The 23,057-nt window shown below is 38.9% G+C and overlaps 1 protein-coding gene across 6 annotated transcripts in view; it reads right to left on the bottom strand.

The window, feature by feature from the left end:
* Positions 1 to 23,057, bottom strand: part of ccser2a (coiled-coil serine-rich protein 2a) — a 48,375-nt gene that overhangs the window by 5,470 nt on the left and 19,848 nt on the right. For 5 of the 6 annotated variants that reach the window (XM_080869000.1, XM_080869002.1, XM_080869001.1 and 2 more), the window contains 6 exons: positions 19,263 to 19,350; positions 16,111 to 16,219; positions 15,783 to 15,954; positions 14,086 to 14,151; positions 13,813 to 13,935; positions 10,669 to 10,815 (listed from right to left, as the gene is read on the bottom strand). In XM_080869000.1, the coding sequence (XP_080725126.1) occupies positions 10,669 to 10,815; positions 13,813 to 13,935; positions 14,086 to 14,151; positions 15,783 to 15,954; positions 16,111 to 16,219; positions 19,263 to 19,350 (705 nt within the window). Of the gene's footprint in view, positions 1 to 2,456; positions 2,542 to 10,668; positions 10,816 to 13,812; positions 13,936 to 14,085; positions 14,152 to 15,782; positions 15,955 to 16,110; positions 16,220 to 19,262; positions 19,351 to 23,057 lie in introns of all 6 variants that reach the window. The other variant, XM_080869005.1, reaches the window with a different exon arrangement.

The following is a 23,057-nucleotide window of genomic DNA, read 5'->3' as shown; positions in this document are numbered from 1 at the left end:
CACTGCCAAGAAAATATCACAGCTCACTAATGATAGCTATCACTTTTACACAAAATCACCAGTGGAACCCCAAAAAAAAAAAAAATCATGTTAATTTGTGACACCTGGAAGATCTCACATCCCACTACAATAAAATCATCTCCACCCACCCTCAACATGTCACGAGAAATGGTTTGTTATTAAGAAAAGCAACCTGCAAGAATGTGAAGTGAAAGGATGCAAATAATTGCCATTTAGCAAGAAGACTATGTGATTGCTGCACATAAGCAGATGGGATCGTCAATATGGTGGCACTCAATTTTAAAGCAAGATTAGACTTCATGTGTCGCTCGTGGTGGTGGATTGTGTTGAAATAAGAGCTGTGGAAAGATTGAGAGTATGTGTGAGTACTTAGATTTGCCTTGTTGCGTAGCTGCATTTGATAGGGGAGCTAGAAAGACTGTGATTACTCAGGACAGCAGTAAATATACACTCACATCCAATAACATGAGGCTATTTGAAAATCTTACTCCCTTTAATACCCTTCATCCATCAAAGTGAGCGCCTAATGAGTGAATAAAATATAGAAAAACCAAACCACACACAGAAACATTAGCCAAAGCATGCACAACAGTTCTTATATAGTTAAATTACAGAATGGAATTAACTAAAAGACAAACAATAAAAGCAAAAGCACAAAAAATATTGCCGTAATAAATTTGTAAAACATGACAGAAGACTCAAAAAACTGTGACAACTCTGTGACCCCAAATTTATATCCATTAATAAACGCAGGCATAGAAAGAAGTCAAAACTGAAACCCAAACGCTAATCATGCAAACGCAGAATTACAAAGACATGCTTCTGTCATGCCATGTGTCACAAGACAACAGCCCAGCGAGCAGGAGGTGGGCAGCACGTCCATTTCATGTTAAAGAGAGGATTACTGTACCACGCTGTGTCAGTGAAGTACTGCACTAGGTGCTCCACTCCTTGCATAGGCATTATGTGTGAGGAGGCAAAGGTATAGAAGAAACACTGTGAGAGATTCATTTTCAGACTTTTAACAGACAAGAGTACAGAGATGAGGAGAGAGAGCGGGGTTAACGGATTAGAAGACAGGATGAAATGAGATTCGGGAGAAAGAGAAAGAGAGGGTTACCGACATCTAAGGCACATATTTATTGTGCCATTTAGAATTAGAACAAAGCCCAAGAGAAGGTTACACATTAGTTCCACAAACCAATTTAATTCATTTACTATGACCTCCTTTCATTCGCACCGCTTCTCTTTTTTCCTATTCTTAAGACCATTACTACTGGCAGGAACTCTTTGCTGCTTTGTTTATAGCCAGGGCTCCCTGAGGGGGGTCAGAGCATTAGTGGTTTATCCAGTAAAATAAAAATACACTTTTTATTCATTCCAGTTTCAGTGTCTCATTGTAATATCTAAATACATCAGCCTACCAATTATATTCCAGTAGGTTTAAAAGTCATGACCACTATCCTCCTACTTTTTTTCTTCAACTGTGCATAGCCTTTTTTTTTTCCTTTTCGCCTTTGTTTGATGCTGTTTTGTTTAATTAGACCACGCAATTTACTGGTTGGAGAAAATGCACTTTGACTGAAGGCTGGGGAATAAGGACACAGCTGTCAAAATGTGATTTTGTAATAATTTGAAACATGCCAGAAAATATACCTGTGTCACTTTTTTCCCCTCTTGATACAAAGCTAAGTCCCACTGAGGTAGATCAAAGAAACACAGCGTGGGTTCTTTTCTTTGTTTGTTTTTTCCATTTTGTGCTCTTCACACTCACATATGTGCATTTTCTGAAGTCTATTTACCCATTGTCATTCTCTTTATCTGCCTCCTCTACTTGCTAGCTTGTCAGCACTGCATAATACAAAAGCCATGTGACAGCTACTGAGATAGGTGAGGTTGTTGTGACCAGCCTGCCCTTGTTTCTATAGTCTTCTCTTTCTCTATAGGCAAAGACAATGTTATGTGTGTTATTTTTTATTTCTCTTCCCTGCATATTTTTACAGCATTCCTGTAGAATGAGTATAAGAACTCGGACTTAAAATACAGGTGTCTACGGGTTTTAAAAAAAGACAATAAATGATGTTATTTCTGACTGAATAGAACTAAAAAAGGAGAAAATAAGTCATACAGGGGAAGCAATGGAAGAGGATGCATGAGGATTAATTGTAAAGGACCAAAAGTCAGACTATGTATAGTAAAACAAACAAGAAACAGCTATTTGTCCTGTTTCTAATCTTGTCCCATATTAATCTAAAAGCAGACAGACCACAAACAGCTCTGGAACATCATGAGGCGAAAAAAATCCCTTCTACTAACTGGAAACAAGACTCGGTAGATTAGAAGGCTTTAACTTGAGACAAAGTTAAACTTTACAGACCCTATATGCTGTGTTATGGAAGGACAGAGAATAGCTGCAAAGGGTGTTAGTGACTCACTCTGTCTGCGCTGGGGCATGCTGGTACGGGTCAAGCCCTGGTGCTGTGCCTGCCACGGGGACAGCAAAGGGGTGGGCAGCACACCCTACGCAGAGAAAAACACAGAGGACAAAAGGCATGACATACCAGGTCGTCCACACACACACACGCACACGCACGCACACGCACGCGCGCACAAAGACACACACACACAGTGAAGCATGCTCACATAGGAAAGCAAACTCACAGGCATAAACACATTGCTTAAGGATACGGATAGACCGCTTCACAAAGCACACAAAATAAACGCACACACACACACACACACACACACACACACACACAAATGCGTGCACAGTGCACACGCAGACAAACACGCTTATAAGGCACATTGAGGCGGGTGCATCACGTCAATGTTAAATCCATTATAATAAAAGTTGTGATGCAATGAAAACTCGGGCTTAGTGTTAGTGGAATAAACAAAATAAATCCCTTAATACTAACATTCACTCTAATCTTGAGAACTTGAGGAGCCTTTTTGTTTGAAAAACATGAAGAAAAAAAAAAAAAGCAATGTTTATACTGAAATGTTAAATAAAATATAAATAAATTAATCTAATGTTTACACTGAATAAAACATTAAATCCAAGGCTCTGTTTATGGCATTCATGATAGTTCAACTGAAAGGTCATCACAACCAGATACATGGACCGCTAAGTTAAATAATGATTGGTTTTTAAGGCAGCGGGCAGGAATGAACAGTTTTATCAGTGCTGATATCTGATAGCTTACAACCTCTTGTGGATATAATTTGTTTTCCTTATAATGTTTTGTGATGAGCAGTTAGAAATGTCAGACTGAAACTCAGGAGGTTATTTTATTATTCATTATCCTTTTAAGCACCCCCCTACCTAGAGATTTCCAATAATCTTTATGTTGTTTTTCAGCTGTGAAAACCACTCTTTTCCTCCTACTCTAAAATTGTAATACTGCTTACATAAAAACTATTAGCCACATACAGTATCTCAGCCCACCTTTGTTGCACAACTGTCACATTACATTGCCATATGAACATTTTTTGCACAAGGCTGAGAAAATACAAGCCTCATTCTATACACTGCGTTTTCCCTAAGGTTAAGCAATTCAACGTTTTCAGCCGTCAGTGGAAGACTCATGGTGAAGAGGCAGCTGTGCCATTTTGTTAAGTGGGTAGAGAGTAGAGCTATATCAAATACTACTTCTTCCTCGGTTGTAGAGAGGGCTCCTTCTTCTCTGATATAAGGGAGAGGCACAAAAATTGTCAAGTAAAAAGAACAAAGAAAGAGCGATATTGAAGACATGAAGGGAAAGGATGCAAGTTCCCAGCAGGTCCACCCCAGATTTCAGAGCCCTCCTAGTGTGACTGCTGCAGCGGGGAGCAATAAGCCTCCCTGATCTGTGCTTGTCCGTGTCCTTCCTTTAACACCAACAAGTTTTTCAGTGGGAGGTCTTCACAGAAGCTTTCTGTTGAAGCTTCATTTGGGGAGAGGAAACTTTAGACGACGAGAACAAGAGAGCGTGTTGGAGGGCTCTTGAATGATTCAGACAGTATCTGGCAGCTTTAATAGAACTCGGCAGCTTAGCCTTTTTTACATTTTCCACAGCTGTAAAAGGTCTCCAATAAAGGGCTGACAGAGCTTCACAAGAGCAGTGAGACAGAAATTGGGAAAATTATACAAGTTATTTTTTTATATATGCCATCCATCAATTTCATCATTTCTCTCCCACCAGCACATAGACTGCGTCTGGCAACACTTCCTTCTCAACTCTTTCTTTAAAAAAACAACAATGTTAATCTCCTAAACCTCCTTGCGGCTGACCTCGCCCCCTAAATCAGCGGTCCCCAACCCCCGGGCCTCGGACCGGTACCGGTCCGTGAGTCGTTTGGTACCGGGCCGCGAGAGTTGAGGCTCAGGTGTGAAATGTATAGTTTTCAGGGATTTTATCGGTTTTCAGCGTTATTTTGTTATCGTTTTTAGCGTTTACTCGGTTTTCCTTGGTCTTTTCACGTGTGTTATGAATAAATTTTCTTTTTTTTCGGTACCAGTACAAGTTTTATTTTGTTGTATTTATCCGCGACACCTTAAAGGCCGGTCCATGAAAATATTGTCGGGCATAAACCGGTCCGTGGCGCAAAAAAGGTTGGGGACCGCTGCCCTAAATGGTCAAGCCTTTATGGATTGGACCACCAGTCCTTGTGGAATAGCTTCAGCAATGCATACATAACACACTTTTGGTATAACACAAGATTAGTGGTGGAGGTATGTGTATGCTACATGTATAAACTACAGCATTTTAAGATACCAATATCATTGCAACAATAGCTTTTTAGATGTTTTAACTTGTTTTCTTAAATAATGAAAGTTCTCAAAAGTTAACAGATATTGTGATATCCCCTCAAAAATGTTAAGCCAAATGGGAGATGCTACACCTGAACTCATGTAATTTCATAATGGAAGGCCAAATTAATTCCAAACTGGGTGTGAGAGTGGACTGAGGCTTCCTCTATAGGGGAAAAAAAGTTAACATTGTGATCTCTTGATGAAATAGAGCTCTACAAACACAGAAGTACAATGGGTGAACATTTCAAATGAGAATCTGCAATGAATGTGCTCATATACGTTTCAACTGTATTAGGTAGGATTGTCCCAGAATCACTAAACAGGATTTGCTGGAAAGGTCTCACTGTGCTGAATCCAGTAATATACGATATTGGTTAGGCTAATTCAGACTTTCTGCCTGAAAATAGAAAATATTTTTTCTTTTGGTATGTCAGTTTGAAAATACAGTAGTAAGTGCTTCACCTCCTATTGTACCTACTTCAAATCTAGCAAAAGAGCTTGATTGAGCCAGACTGATATTTTTCTGGGAGTACAGAGAAATGAGGGGGATGTACAGTAATAAACAATTTTTAAAAATGTGTTTGCATGCGTAACATTGCTATTCTCAGTGGAAATAGCCATATTAGTATTGGTGGTAGTAGTATGTTCACAAGAGACCCTCTCAGACTGAGATGCACTCTACCTCTTGTGTGCACAGTCCCCAAAGCAGATGGCGAAACTTGGGAAAGTAGGACAAGAATCTAAAAGTCGAATAAAAGTTTTTCTTTGTGATCCTACAACCTTTCTTCAAATAACAACACTATTTCACGAAGTTGGTTACAACTAATACTCCTGCCCTGGCCCCAATGTTTCACTTCACCGACTTTGGCAATTAAATCCTCACCTGGCAAAGATGACTCTGTCGTACAAGCTCGTATTAATGAACATGCGTGTGGAATGTGTGCCTGATGCGAGGGGGCAAACTGAGAGAATGAGGAAGGGGAAGTAACACTCGCATCTGAGTGGGGAACACCTTTGGCAGCTTAACACTAATCACTAACCCTCTTCCCCATCCTCTCCCTCTCAGTGACAACAAAATGATCTAATTGTAACTGAGGTAAGAAGTCAAGAAGAGCTGTAATGTCAAGGAAAGAACGACAGACAAAAAAATACAAAAGAAAGAAAGAAATCAATGAAGCAAATAAGAAAGATAGAAGAAAGAGCGGAAGAGATAAAAGAGACACGAAGGGAGGTGTGAGAAGAGAAGAAGAGATGAAGAAGAGGATGTTTAAGAGGCAAAGAGGGAGTGGGAGGATAGCCGTAATTATCCTCTGTCTGCCACTGATGAAACACTGCCTATTGTGTTGTCATTGTTTCACTGCTGTGGCTCATCTGCGTGTTTGTTTATCTGGGTTATTAACAAGGTCGGCTCCCCAGTCCTCAGTCGGCTGAACTCATTGTTCAGTCACATTGAGTGTGGCCCGCACTTGAGTACAAGAGATACATGTGGCACAACCCACTCACACACACACAAACAAAACGCAGACAAACAGGGCATCTCTCACATACACATGACAGAAAATAATGCAAATATATAACCACAAGGCTGTGTAGTTTTCTATTGTATTACATCTGAAATTACTCAAATCACACTGCTCATGTTTTATTTGCTGCAAAAGGAAGAGGCAGACAAAACATTTCTCCTGCTGAGATTGCTCTGGGAAGCTATTCACAAAGATTATTTTTCTACAGGCAACATTTAAGTAGCTCCTACTGTCACACTACACTTGCGTCATGCTGCGACAACCGTGTACAATCGTTGTCGGCATTATGTTCACCGACAGCACTATACACATTCCATAATGTAAGCCTTTCTTATCTTTTCTTTTTTCTTGAGCAAGTTTTGGCCTCAAAATTGGATTGCAAGCAGATCTAAAAAAGAAGCTGTGGGAGCCGGCGGAGAATATGTTACCACAGCCTTCGCAGAGGCTGCGAAGAAGTCGGGAAATAGGTGAAGAGGATGGGTTAAAGCAGCCTGAAAAGCAATAGCACAAGTTCTGGTCACTGACAAAATATAAGCGGAATGACTGAAGATGCTGCATGAATAATAAACGACTCACTAACAAGTAAAAACACTCATGTCCAAGGGTCAAAGGACACAAGCTCACTCTTTTGTGATACTCTTAATCTAAGTTCAAAGCACACAGAGAATTTTCAGTCCATGTCCAAGCACGGACATCTAGACCTCCCAGAATCAGAGAGCACGTTTTGCCCCTTGGCTACAGATAAGGCAACTATATATCAACATTAAAGCTTTAAAAGATTATAGCTACTGGCCTTTGACATCAAAATTAATCTTGACCAAGCCGTTCAGCGTAGCTTTCAAAAATACTATTGCGGGGCACGAGGTACTCCAGTGCTTTGACAGAGCACCCCTTTAAATGTCAGAGGAGAAGAAAAATCAACAAAAAAGGGCATTTTTGAGAGCAAGAGAGAAAAAAACAATAACAATGACACCATGTTTGTGTGTGTGTGTGTGTGTGTGTGTGTGTGTGTGTGTGTGTGTGTGTGTGTGTGTGTGTGTGTGTGTGTGTGTGTGTGTGTGTGTGTGTGTTAGAGGAAGAGCATTGGAGAGTGAAATAAAGACAGCCAGACATGATTAATTTGTCAGTAGGGAGGAGGGAAAAAAAGGCAGAATAGCTAGTCTAGGAAAACCACACACATAGAAAACTGTGGGAAAAGCAAAGTACTATAAGAGGAAAACTCTTAATGAACCCAGACTTGCTAAAGGTGCTAAACCTGTCAGTGTGCTACCGAGAGCTTCGATACCAACTAAAAAGACCAAGGAAAAAAAATCTGTTTCTTCCTGGTATTTGTTTACTCTATGTTCTCTTTTATTTTTACTTCTCAAAAAAATGAAACAAACTCAGAGCTAATCTTTAGGAGCAATTGCAAGCTCTGGAAAGTAACATGCTGTAAAAACATGCTGAAAGTAGTCCAAGGCTGCAAAACAAGAGCGTAGGAAATGGTCTTCACTCTGGTGATGACACCGTAATGTAGATTAAAGCAGGAAGAGTGGAATGTGGTGGCCAGTACAGATTACTGATGAAACAAGCAAAAAGAACAGAGATAAAAATCACAAGAGAAATCTGTTTTGATTTTTTTTGTTTTGTTTTTGGTTTTGTTGGGTTTTTTTAATGTTTTTGAGCATTAACACACACCAGGTACTACAGGTCACAGAAAGACGCTCCCACCACGGAGACTGTTCCCATCAAGCTCTGCTAGCCCTTCTTTGATGGTTACCATAGCAACTGTTAAACCATAAGCTCCTGTGGCAAGCAGGGACCTTCTATAGTTGGTAAGCTTGCTTGTTTTGTCTTTTATTCTTCACCTGTAGTCGGTATAAGCCAATTTAAAAACATTTGTCCACTCTTAATAATCATGAGTTTGGCCATACCATGTGTTACAGTTAAGCAGATATCAATCTTAAAATTATTTCCTTTTGTGTCACAGTGCTTATATCTGCCTCTTTGTGTGAGTGGGTGTGTGCGTGTGTCTGTGCATCACACCCTGTTAGCTGAGAGCAGGTCAATTAAGGGAGTGTTTACTAGGCACACTGCCTGTGGCACTCCCACCATTGAACCAATACTTGGCTGCCACACATCACGCTGTGCTGGCTATGATAAACACAGCGAACACATATCTATCCATCTGCCACCTGTCTATCTGTGCGCCTCTATGTCTACTTCCTTCCTCCAATAAATCTCCTTCTTCATCACTCCGACATTAAGACCAACGTCGCAAGTCCCTGTTCAGTGACATCTAGCTATTAAGAGTGGAGGACAGTGTGACAAGCTTGCTGACAACCCAATAAGCTGTGCTCCACAGAGAGAGCACAGTATAGTGATTTAACCCCTCCAGCCAGCAGCTGGAAAAGCGTTCTCATGCTTTTTAGATTGTTACCTGAAGCTAAAGATTTGAACGACCTCACACAAACACCTATATTTTTTTTTTTCCTTTACATTATTCTTTGCCAGAGGTGTGGACTCGAGTCACATGACTTGGACTCGAGTCAGACTCGAGTCATTAATTTTATGACTTTAGACTTGACTTGAAAAAATGTTCTAAGACTTGTGACTTGACTTGGACTTTTACACCAATGACTTGGGACTTGAATTGGACTTGAACCGGTTTACTTGAAAAGACTTGATATTTTACCCCAAATATAAAATTTAACATGCATATTATATAGAGATTGAAAATGTGACGTCATTCACGGGTAGAACCGCAAAGGATTCTGGGAACTCGTGGCAAGAAGTACTAGCGCACGCAGGCTTTCAATTAAAATCAGTTACACAGCGATAAAAAGAAACACAAAAATGTCAAGAAGCTGTTGTATTATTAACTGCAATAGCCGGTCGCATGACAGCCACGGGAAGCCGACGGGTAAAGAGATCGGTTGTTATCGGATTACGACGTTTAAGAGAAATTGTTCGAGCCATGTTTCCGAAGTGACAAACAGGCGACGGATGGCCTGGATTGCAGCCATTCAAAGATCAAATATAACGTCCCAGAACACTCCAGCTCACAGGTTAGTCTGCTCCAAGCATTTCCACAAAGGTCAGTCTGCTGTTGTAGTTAATGCGTCATTTTCATAACATAATTAGTGATATAGGTTACAAGCAAGTCTGGCGCTGAACAGAAATTGTCGCGCTATGCTCCTTTATTTATTGTGCATAAATAGTGAATTGTCCTGACACAATATTGTGTTTCGCTTCTGTTATTATGGCACATTGACAAAAACATATACTTTTATTCACAGGATAAAACAGTTGTTTTGTATCACTAATTGTCCAGTACGATTACAGCATACAGTATTATTGTCACTGCTACATTTCTGTGATGCGTACCAGAAATTATTTCCACTACTAATTAATTACCGTTGAGCTCAAAGGTTATATTAATAAACGGTTAACGAATCTGTATTTATGACGACGATTTGTGAGACTGGTAAACTTATATGATACGTACGATGGTCTTTACGTTCTACACGGTGCATTTCAAGGTCCTGTACCCATCCGGCGGTAAACTGTACCTGGGCTTTTTGCAGTGACCTGAAGTTACTAAACTTCATGAGTGTATGCACTCACTCCAAGAACCGTATGCTTATAAATATGCATATAAATATGAGATAGCTGACTTCATCTAACTAGCAAATGTTTTCCAGGCTACGTTGGTGATGCAGTTTTTTTTTAATGTGTGTGATATTTTTGTCATGCGATTTTAAAGCCGGTCCTACAACCGCATCCAAGAATAACATGCAGCTTATCTCAGAACTGTCAGTGAAAATTATTCTTGGAGCTAAGTTTAATTGAGCTGCATTCTAAAGAGGTGCAATTTCACAATTTGTGTATATTTTCTAAGTTCACTATTTTGTCATGTGTTGAGAAAAACACAGATTTAAAAATTACATGGTCTAATATTTACATTTAGCATAACTGCAACATTATTTTTTTCGTTTTTTTTAATGACTCGAAAGGACTTGAAATTCAAAATTTCAGACTTGTGACTTGACTCGGACTTTTACACCAGTGACTTGAGACTCGACTCTGACTTGCCTGACATTACTTGAGACTTGACTTGAGACTTGAGGATAAAGACTTGAGACTTACTTGAGACTTGCAAAACAATGACTTGGTCCCACCTCTGTTCTTTGCATTAAATAAACTGTCAAATTATGTTTTATCAAATAGAGGTCAGCAATATGCTGTATGTATGCACTCATCATTGTATCCCAAAGTGAGGTCTGATGGTCACGACTGCACAGAAAAAATGTTTTTTTTTAAATTGATGAATTGATGTTTCAGACTCACAGCATGGTTTGGTGGTCTCCAGTACGTCTGGGTGGCCTTATCATAGTGGTGCTGCATACGTTTGTCCACCTGTCTGTCGCTCTGTCTTAGTGAAGAAGGAGCCCTCTGGTGGTGGCACTGACACTTGACCTGCTGGCCTGTAGCAGACTGAGGGAAAGGCGGGAAGAAAGGAGGGAAGGAAGGCCAAGAAAGGGTTTTAACTCTGGTGACTTCTTTTCAAGCCTCTGCTCTCACGCTCTTTAAAAGCTTGCCACTTTATACGCAGTCAAATAAAAGTACTCAGAGAGAAAACTGAATAGGCCTTAATATACTGAAAGCAAGTCCCCTTTTACTACAACACCCACTGTGCACTTGGATTCAGCTCACTTCAACTTTTAAATAATAACTGGGTTGAACTTAAAAGAAAACATCTCACTAGAAAGTTAATTGAAGCTTTAAGAAAAAAAAGATACGTTTTTTTTTTCCCACTGGGATGAATCACAAACATTTAGCATCACCAGTCAAAAACCTAACTGATGTGCTGCCACACATAGCAAAAAGCTAAATATATCAGATGTAATCACTTGAATGAACAGAAAAAAGGGTCTTCAGCAAGGGTTCATTTTTAAATTGATAAATGTAATTTATTGTTAAAATATATATATATATATTTCTCATCCAAAGCAATAAAATTCTATCCACTTTTTTTTCCAGACGATTTGAATGTGCATGAAAACTGGGAGCCAGCAAATTATCACCCTGCTCTGATTAAAATTGATGCACATTAGGGAAACCCAAGACCAGGTTGTAAATGGCTACAATTACCTTTACATAGTAATTAAAATATCCTGCAGTAAATTAAACTCGCTGACATTTACTTTAAGCGCATGTTCACCCAATATTGCCTCCTTTTTTCATCAGTCAAAACCTTTCCTGACAAACCACTTTCCTAACCTTCTTTTTAATTCAAACGATTAACTCAATCAATTATTGAATCAGAAGGTCAGAGCAACTAATGATGTGCACAACATTACATTTTTGCTTAAAAAAAAAAAAACTTGAGCTTGATATCACATTTTTTTCATATGTGGCTGAATAGCAAAGAAATTTTGGCTGTGAAAAGGCATGAAAGGATCTGACATGAATCGCAGGTGTTTGCCAGCCTTGGTAAAAACTTCAGTGCAGTGAGCATGAGCAGTCTACCTCAAGTGCAGCAGAAGACGCCTTCAAAGCTACATACTGTCAAGCAACACTGGGAAATCAGTTTTTTATCTTTGATAGTTCCACTTTCCTCTCTCCCATTATTTCATTTTCACTCCCATTTTCTCCTCTTAGCCTTATATGTACACAAACACACACATAGATACACACTGTATACAGCAAGAAACCGTCTCCCATCCACACGCAGCTCCTCTATTGTTTTCTCATTACTGCACTATGTTCAATTTACTCATTTTTTTCCACATGTCTGTTTCTCAGCACTTTCTAATGCTTTACCTCCCTCAACTTTACTTGAATCTTTACCAACTTTAATATTACCCCCTACCCAATTTCAAGGACATAAAGCAGGTCCAGTCGCCGTTTACTCTTTAACTCTAGTTCCAATATGAACCAAATGACCTGCACATAAATGTTAGATTTTCACCAAACACACTTGACAGAAGAAAACTTCCAAAACTTTTGTGTTTCTTTGTTTTGGTTTCATCATTTAGCCTTTTACTGCGAGGACATTCTTCTGACATTCTTCTAACAGCTGCACACAAAATGCTTGAGTACAGTCGGAGGAGTAAAGGTTGCTGTTTCCGTTTTTATTTTCTTTCTGCCATCGTCCAACACTTTCACTCCTTCAGCTTCTACACTCATTAAAGTCAGCTAAAGATCTGAAAACATGCCCCAGCCTTTTCTTACAGCCTCTGCTTGTTGAGGCTAAGGGTGGAACAATATCGTTCTGACTGAAGAACCTGTGGGTGGGTGCTTATTCTAATTGGAAGAATGCTATGCAGTGGCAAGACAGGAGAACAGACCTTGCTTTGACATTTTGGTATTTCTTGATATGGCGGGGATTTGAATAATGTCAGCTAGGCATACTGTTGTTTGGCTAACAAGGGAGCCTGGTCAGGACACTAATGAATGTTAGAGAGGAGATGGAGCCAGCTAAAGGCAAACAGAATGGAAGTTGTTGGCAGGCATGAGTAACACACTGGTGTGCATGTAGGAGTCCAGCAACATACCCGACTCCCACCTATGATGAAGGGTATTGCAGTATATCTTCTTTGATCACTTGAACACTAGAAAAGTGGGTCTATCAGACTTTTTCCACTACATATTTTTATCAATCCATCTGTCTTTTTAAACCTTCAATTGTAAGATCTGATAGAGAAGAATAAGGCAGTAGCAATGGCCAGACATGCCTAACTATCGCAGATCAGTAAAGAGATCTGATGTCACAGGGGTGATCTCTCAGAGAGAAAACACTTTGAGCGCTACATGAATGCAACACGCAAACATGAGCCTTGAAGCCATTTCAGCTCTGCCTGTAAATCACAGAGGGTCTTGTAAAACCTAGATCTCATCAAACTGAAGAAGAGCCTGTATTGATCTTCTGTATGTTATACTTGCATTTATAGTTTATGAGCACTCACACCTGACTTTATTATTTCTTTCCTCTTTCTTTTTTATTTTATTGACATTTTCCACTGTTTTTCGGACTAATTCATTGATACTTTGTGTCAAAATCTCTACTGTGTTTGCATTTTGCCAAAAGAGGATGTTATTTCTACTAAACCTGTGGTCAGTCAATCATAAAAGCAAATAAATATTTTTAGTTTTTTCTGTTTACCATACTAAAACACATTTTAGTGTAAGGGTTTTCCTTTCCTTCCTTTTTAATTTGCTAAATAGTTTTTTCACATATGTTTTTAGTTTTTAAATTTAATTTCGTCAACTATAATAACTTCGATGCAGAATAATTCATGACACCTTTAAACACAATTCAACAGCAGATATGCCTCACATACTATGCTTGGAAAAAAACAAAACAACTATTCTGTGTAATTTCTGTCTCAGCTTTGAGGCAGGGCGACTGAACGGTTACACTCCAAGTATATCTATATGTGGCACAGATTCCCCTTTTCAGTTGTATAAGCCATGTTTACAACGACTCACAATCTGTTCCTGTCGATGTTGTTGTTGTAGTTCTTGACACTGCAGTGTGAGCTGAGCAATGATCTTGTCTCGACTCCTCAGTTCCTCTCTGAGCACCTGCACTTCCTTTACCAGCACCTCCAACTAAAAACACGCACACAAACACATACATACACACCCTTATTTAGGAACTAAAAAAAGAGCATAATAAAGTGATAGATCAAGAGATAGATATGTATCATAAACCACATTTTCAGTCAATCTTCACTGTAAACTGCAGTCACAGTTTCTTACCTGTGTTGCAGAGGTACTGTCTTCAGATTCCACAGGAACATCTGCTGGAGTGTCTGTATCCTCAAGCTGGAGACAAACAAACACACACATTCACAAGAGAGGGCACGCACACAGACAGAGAGTACACAGTGAGTTAAATCAATGGCAACTGCCTACAGCATGCCTCAGGAGCAATATTTCACTATGGTGGAATAATTTTACTCTTTAGCACATACACTCCACTGACCCTGAACTGTCAGCCACAAGTGTTAGATACCAGAGGCAGAGTTTGTTTTTGAACTAAAGACATTTATTTTATATCCAAAAATGTCCTTGTATCAGTGGCTACTTGTGTGTTCAACTTTTCTATAAACTCCTACGACATTAATGTAATTATTATCCCAATTATTTAATCAGTGCCATCCGAAGGTTTTTAGACACCAAGCATATGTACTTAAGTGGCTGGTATTTAATGTTTAATGAACATTTTGTCAACTAGCTTGGTAACAATTTTCACTTAAAGGGTACATTCCACTTCAGCCTCATTAATGTTATGTAGAATTATCCAATTATAATCTGCAGGTATAAAGAGAGTTGTGCTGGATTTTAGCCTTTGATTTAGGATTTAGCACAGCTGGAAGCTCATTCTACAATTGCTTTGAGTTCAGGATCATATGAAGAAAAAGCTGCACAATTAAGAACAAAGTTGCTAAAAAAAATATCTTCCCTCTTGAGGCTATACAGCCCAAGTGTTTGACTAATTGCAGCGAGCACGCTGAACAGATCTGAAGGAGACATTTGGATTAAACGTAAACATTACTTTTTATGCTGCTGAGGCTAAATTGAGTCGAGGCATTCGAGATAATTTTGTTTTACGGAGTGTGAAGTGCCGGTGCCGGTGCATTTCTGCGATTGCCTAAAATCGGCTGTGTTTCAATAGAGAGACGATTTTGTGTGTTCATCGTACATGTAAGTGCACATTTCCTCGTTCAGTTTCTTCCATTTCCCTTTTCTTCATCCCAGTCACCCAATCTGTTTCTTTCCTCTAAGTGGATTTCTCTGATTGACAGGGGTGCATCTATTAAGTGATCGCCTTCACAGATGCACATACTGTATATACAAAACGGAAGCACAAGTGTACTGTTGCACACAAGCCTTTTGAATCACACAACTTAATTCATTTTACTGAACTGAATTGCAACAATTCACAATGGATGAGGCAATATATGAGCAAAAATAAGACTGGCCCAGTGCATTAAAACAAATAGCAAAGTCTTGTCTTGTCTTTTATGATCTCGCTACACTGCAACAGCTACTGGATTTATGTAATTAGACACAAAAAAAATCCCCCTAAAAATACTCAGTGTGGAAACCTGTTAAGAAAACTAGCTCCTTTCAGTTTTATTAAGACCCACTTTTAGTGTGTTCAGTGATATAGTCTGCCCCCAGCATACTGAAGAAGATTACTAAAACTAAACCTACAGAAAACTAGTACAAATGTATAATTTATAGACAGAACTGCAGCCAAAACACCCTCATCCCCATGATAAGCAGTGTTTACAATCAGTGTGGATTATTAAGACCCAAAATAAAAGCCTGAGTCTACTGTTCATGTTAAGGAGTACAAAGGTTTCTGTTATTGGACAAAGAATACTGGACAAATATGCAAGTAAGCGTATCGGTTTTTGTGTTTGCATCTGTGCAAATGTGGGTCGAACCTCTAGTAACGTTTTGAGCTTGAGCAGCTGGTTCTTGAGGAAGCTGCAGTCCTGAGTCATGTGCTCGAGTGCAAGTCCATCTAACATTGGCATGTAGCCATGCTCCCTGCCTTCCTTTCGGGCTGAGTTCTTTGAATCTCTGAAACCATCATAATGTTGGAAGACATGAGCCCTGAGGGAAAAACAAAAAAACAAAGACAGAGAAACAGTGACATATTCAGTGTATTCATATCTTTTTAATTTGGCTTTTTACAGATTTAGACTCATGTTTTGTTTGGTTTTTTGTAACATTTTTATAACATTTCTTACTCTTTCAAACCTGACTGACCTGGTATCATTATGAAAGTGATCTGATCCACTCCAGCGATGGTGTTTACGCCGCTGCCCCTGCCGATTGGCCCGCTCCGGACGCTCAATATGGGACATCCTATCAGTCTCTATATAGAGAGAATATGAGATGTAGTAAATATACATATATGTATGTCTGGAAGAAGAGGACGTAGGTGATGGTTGGGGATTATGACCTAAAATTTGTAAAGCAACTGTTTGAGATGTAGCCTTGATGTAGATTATAGCCTTAGAAAAATCACTTCTGGTGATACTGTTATGTTTTTTTGGGTGAATTTGAGGCATAAAAATGCAAAGATACACATTTTACAACAGCCCTAAGTTACACGCACACAAAACTCTATAATGTATTTAGTCCCTGTCATATGTCAATGTATCACTTCATTGCAAGCAGTAATTTCACCAACTGTTACCTGAAGTCACTGAATATCATTGAGTTTCTGTGATCTATGGTCACTAGATCGCTGCCAGGAGCTTCCTGTGCTGATGAGGGCTAATTCTAACCTTTACTCTAAGCTGAACCTATCCGTACTCTATCCTTAAAAAAGTGTTTACACTAAAAACTAATCATTTAGTTTCATGGGTTTGCCCTCTAGACCTAAAACAAAGAAAAAGTACTAACAATGTAATACAAACATACACAAAAACACAATAGCACAATGCACTACTATGAATGCCCTGTGGTAATGAATACCACTGTGCTTCTTTCAAAAATTTCAAAACATCTGCATGAAAATGATGCGATTATCCATCTCATTCTCTCAACTGTTCCCACTATCAAATGCAAACAACTGCTCTCTCTCTCTCTCACACACACACACACACACACACACACACACACACACACACACACACACACACACACACACAAAGTGACAAGCCATTTCATTTTCAAGGAGGTAAAAGGACACAGTATTTGGCAATACTCAATAGCATATAGCTGTGAAATGAACCATGACTGCAACAAAATTGACAACTAACAGAGCGCCATCCCCAGGAAATCAAAAGGACCCTTGACTTTCTATATACCAGATGCTCTTTGGACTGAAGGAAAATGGGTAGAAAGAGATAAAGAAAAAGAGATTTAAACAAATATTGGCAGACTAAAAGATCCAATCTGAGGAATTCAGCAGTTGTGGTTAAAATACTTTACCCAGAGTGTCACCTCATAGCACAGGAGCAGACAGTCTGTCTCACACTGAGCTGCTACATTCCAGGAAAGTTAACCACGTACAGTGACTGCTTTTCAGCTCAGAAAAGCCTAAAACAAAAAGTAAAACAATCTGAATATGTTCCAAGTGTGGGGGGAAAAAAATCCGTAAATGTAGAGAAACTCAGATGAAGACGAGAGCAAAATAACTCCTTGTCCAGTCAGCTGGTGAACTGTTAAAAGGCCAGAGAGAAAGTCAACCGAGCTCCCCTCCTGCCTGGCCCAGTCTTTGTTGACAGCCTTGTTTTTCTGGGAACTCCCTAGGAACTGGAGCCGGGGAGAGAGGACTGTGGTGGTGGTGGTAAGAGAGCAGATGAGGTGACTGGTTCGTGTCCAAGCTAGGAAGTCACCAGCTGAGACAGGCAAGAGAGGAAAACTCTGGCCCCTCTTTTTGTCAAGTGACCTGACAGCTGGATGAAAAGATTTTGTGAGGCCTCCTTTATCCTCCACTTGTTTTTTAAGTCCTCTTCTCCCCTTTTGCTCTTCCTGTTTTGAGCCGGGGTGTCTTTAGGAGTAACACCCATCCGTATCCCACATCTCTCGGCCTGCCCTGTGGGCTGGGTCAAACTGGAGTCCTCAGCCTGTCTTGCTTTCACTCTGCCTCACATGACACTAACTTTACCCATGACTTACTGAGCTATAAATATGGCTGCTACCCGAAAAGGATTAGGAAGCGATGACATTCCAGTTCACATTCCTCTAGAGTGTCTCTGTGTCCCTCTCTCAAAAACAAGGAGATCACTGTTTATAGACAATATATACTTTGATGCAAATTTCCTGGGTATGCCAAGTACACAATAAATTCTACGTTCATGAAATTTCTAACAGTCTGTTTCTATTCTATTTTTTTTTTTTACTTGGAAGCACAGATTCAAATCTAATCTCATAACCTTGCATGTGCACAGGAAAGCATGCACACAAAATCTACATTGCCTTTTAGGAGGTTGAAGGGAGTCTTGTCAGAGGTATTGTGCATTAAACCTATTATCCTTGAATTCTACTTTGATAAGAATGAGTGATTCAATCTTAAAACCACTCGAGTTCAATAGATTTAATGACATGAGAGGTCAATCTCAACCCTTCTCTCTCCTTGTGACAAACATTATCTGAAGAGTCCAGTAATAATACTGTCAACAGTATTATGAGGTGGTAATGATGTGACCTGATTACCTTTAACACCTACATAGAAGCTATTTTACTCAATCTTAATGAATCTGGAGTTTGATTAAATTTGCAGTGAAAAGTGAAAATGATTAGAGAAAACAGCCAAGACTCAAGGATCAAGGCAGAGGTGGGTGACGTGCTGTCTGAATATAAAAGCATTAAACTAATCATGTAAAACCATACTGATGCTGTCAAGAGAAACATATGTACAGGCAGGTCTTGCTAAGCCTGTATATCTACTTTGGTTGTGTGTGTACCATAGGCACACGTACCAAGTACATGTGCATCTGTTCATCCGTCATAAACACAGCCAAACAGCTGGCTGAAAACTTCTAGAAAGTAGCTCTTATCCAAAGCCAGTTTTATGTCAGACTTGGAGCTGAAATTAATAACTTCATCAATCAAACATTAAAAGAGTCCACCACATTACAGACAACCCTGTATCCATTAAAAGAGTTTGCTGGATGTTTCTGAGGCAAATCTTCACCCAAGGATACAATTTGTTCAAGCCATTATATGCCACATAATGAGACTACTAGAAATAGAAAGTTCTGGCCTTGGCAATGGTTTAATTTACAGTTTTGATCAGAAAAGCTTTGCTGGAAGTATCTGCTTATAAATAAAATAAACAGTTCTAGCCAATAAAGCTGCAGCAATTTTCATGGCCGTAAAATAACCTTACAAATCTGAATAAGATAACTGCAGTTAGGAACTACATGTCTATGTGTGTATGTCTGCAAGTACTCAGGTGTTCTGACCATGCAAGCCATCCTCTGGGAGGTCCAGCATGAGGTCATCATCATCCAATTCTCCTGTTGCCAGAGGGTCCAGGTTGTTAAGGATGTCCTGAAAATCACAAAAATAAACACAAAAATTATAGAAAACAAAAGCATTAAATAGCATCACTGTTATATTACTTATATATGAGTGTATTAAAGTTATTATATTAATTTGCTTCTGGGCAAAGTCATTTTTTTGGAGGAAGACCAGCTACAAAACCAGGGAGAGAAAAAAAAACAAGGCTGAGATGCAGTTTTTGCCTGTGGTTAATACATCCTTGCAAGCATATTTTTTGTGTGTGTCAGATGCTTTTGAAATGGATGCAGCCTTTTATTATTTCTGTTATTTCCAATTAATTCATTTACTAGAAAAAAAAAAAACAGTTAATGCAGCACTATCAATTACCTTGTCTTTGATACCGTTTCAAATGATCGTCTTACTCCAGTGCCACAACAGAAAGAAGATGATCTTATTCCATACATCAAGACAAAGACACCAGAACAAGCTTTCAGAAAAATATTGCCCGTTTATGAATGATAATTCAGAAAGCTTTGAAATTTCAACAAAACACTTCACACAACAGCCTCAAAATATGCAGCTATTCTGATTGCTGTGTAGCTGTCTACCAAATAATTCAAAGCACACCCAAAGCAAAGGAAAGAATCAATAGTTCAAAGCTTTATTTTTCTACAGCAATTTTGTGCCTTACGAAGCTAAATTGACGGGGCTTTGACTAGAAGACAGAAGCATAAAATTACTCATTATTGAATATCTCGTGAGTTGCGCGATAACTGCCTTGTACACAGTGTTTCAGACTTAATGAAGAAGAAATGAATGAAGGAAATAGAATAAACAAAACATATTTTTGCATTCTTCCAAACGGTATCAACCAAAACGTGGGTGGAATCTTTGTTGTTTGAAGAGTCTGTATACAAATCAACCTGTCACTTTTGTTTTTTCTTTTATCATTTCTCGCTTCCTTTTTTCTGATTTTTGACTTCCTTCTCTCCCCCAGCCTGTTGCACTCTTTTCTCTAACCTTGTAACTCCCATCCAGTAAATAAAAGTTTTAACACTAAAGGTAGAGAGAAGAGAGAATGTTTTGTTTTGTTTTTTTTGGGGGGGGGGGGGATCAGCCACCTCTAAATTTGCACAGTTAGAAATGTATATTAGCACCATAACTGTGACCCAACACTGAGGTAAAGGTAGATCCTTCTTTGCAGCAAGGCATTTTAACTCTTTAGCTATTTGATAGTTTCTCCATGTGTGCGCACAAATCTGTGTGTGTCTTGAAACAACTCAAAACATCTATAAAACAGTCACATATCAGAGAGAGTAAAACAGCAGCAGCTGAGCTTGTTCAGCTGGAGCACTGGTGTGCAGTAAGAGGCATTTGACAAAACGCACAGCTTTGTACAAAAATTACACAGGAAGCACAAGTTTTTTATGAAGGATGGTGTTAAAATGCATTCAGTATAGACACCTGAAGCTTTGTGTGATATTATGCACATTGCAGAATCACCTGTCATGACTCCAATATCAAGGTAAATGAAATGTAAAATTATCATCCACTGAGCAATATAAAATTCCCCCTACATCTTTCATCACTTCCTTCTTTTCTTCTACAGAAAATCATTTGGTTTTATCAATATACTCTACTAACATCAGCAACATATTATGGATTGGTGTTTTCTAAAAGGATACTTTGTCACGTCAAGACGAGGAGCAAGGGACTGAACCTCCAAACTGCTTCAGCACCTGAATACAGAACCTCCCTTTTATTGACTGTCCTCAAATTACAGTTTGCACTTCCAGGGGAAATTTCAAATCACACTGGCAGGACCCAACAGCTTAGAGCAGTGAAAAATTCAGGATAATCTCCCAGGAGGCAGGTGGGTGTGCACCCATGTCAGCAGTAGATTGGATTAAGTTATATGTACACTAAAGTCCTCAACTCCACTAAAGTAGTCATTTATGATGGCAATCCATCTCTGGCACAGATCTGGCCCCAGGTTAATTACCTAAAACACAGACAAAAAGAAGGAGCTTTCACTGTTTTCTGTGTATTAAGGATATCTTGTTGAATGCAATAACCCCCGTGCTCTAGCCAACTACTGTATCATCTTGTTAGGTTAGGCTGAGTATGAGTTTTTAAAACTAATTTGATCATGATGACTCTTAAAAACTGTTTTCTTTAATAATCAATATGAAAGTCGCATGATTTGGGAACCTGCAGATTAAACTGGAACATCAATCCCTGCTTACATATAGAACGTAGCTTTGAACCTAATGTAGTATTGTTCACAAAAGGGAAAACTATTTGGCTTGTAGCACATGAATTTGACAATTTGATGCGCACATTTTAAACACCAAGTGTTTTTGTCTCCTGCAATACAAACTCTGTAGGATGAGCAGATTTCGGAACAATAAAAAGCCTCGAGTAGTTCTGCCAACTTAATCTGCTTCACAGTGCTCTGCTTACACAATGACATCAGCTGGATCTTCGAATACACTTCCCCGGATCAAACACTAATTAAAACCGTCAGAGTCACTGAAAAAGGTCAAATGCTACACTTCTTTCTCTCAGTTTTAGTTATCCCTAAAAAAAAAAAAATCCAAGACTGCCAGCATGAAGAGTTGGAAAAAAAAGTTCATGGTAGAAAACTTCATTGTAACCATTGTAACCATAGCTTTTCATGGTCTGCATGTAAATTAGCCTCATGGCACACAGTGAGTTAAAACCACAAACTACAGATCTGGACAAAGTTCATCTTTGTTTTAACATTTTAAAAAGACAAACCTCGGGGCAAGATAAAATTTTCAAACCAACAGTTGCCAGGGTGAAGTTGTAGACTGACATTTTTTGTGGTTTTTTTGCCTCTTTCAATCCATATAAAGTGAACTGCAATCCTGTGAGGAAATCCTACATTGCTTACTTTGGCAGGGTAGCCAAAACAGATCTTTACTTTTGTACCTCACAAAATAGCATCTGAAGAAAAACACTGTGTAATCGCAGCTTAAGTGTCAATGCAGTGCTGTTTCTGGCACTGCATGGGTATCTATTATTGTTGTTGTGTGTGTGTGTGTGTGTGTGTGTGTGTGTGTGTGTGTGTGTGTGTGTGTGTGTGTGTGTGTGTGTGTGTGTGTGTGTGTGTGTGTGTGTGTGTGAGTGAGTAAAATTCAGGAGTAAAATTCAAAGAACAACAACAAATCCTGGGTTCAGAGAGAAAAATGTCATCATCGAATCTAAGTTAAAATGAAAAGAAATATTATTTTTAAATTACTGGTCGAGCTTTCATTCAAACCAACATCCTGTCTAATAACGGAATTCCAATATACAGCAAAGAAGGTATGCGACTTGTTTAATTACAACTAAAGCATTAACACCTAAACTCCTAAATAAAAGCTGGTATTAAAAGCTCATACTTGTAAAAAGACGACTCTGAGCAGACACAAAACTTGTACCTTCTAGCAACTAGAAATGTCATATTAAGAGCTTCTTTGGCACAACCTTGATATAAATTACTCTGTTGCTGTCAATGTGCCTTTATAGCATAAAAATAATTTAATGAATCACTTTTTATACTCTACTTTTTTCCCTTAATGTTCCAGAAATTTACAGATAATAACACTGATCATTTGAAGATGTCTTCCATTCATTATGACCCCTAAAATACTGTCAAGTTTTTTACTATTAGATATAATAATGAGCTTCTTATCTTCCTACATAAAATCTTATTAAGTAAAATACTGTTTTTACATATATAGATCATT

This window comes from Rhamphochromis sp. 'chilingali' (genome assembly GCF_963969265.1).
Source record: "Rhamphochromis sp. 'chilingali' genome assembly, chromosome: 20".
NCBI lineage: Eukaryota > Metazoa > Chordata > Actinopteri > Cichliformes > Cichlidae > Rhamphochromis > Rhamphochromis sp. 'chilingali'.
Note: the sequence above shows the minus strand (reverse complement) of the source record. Positions and strands in the feature narration are given on the sequence as shown.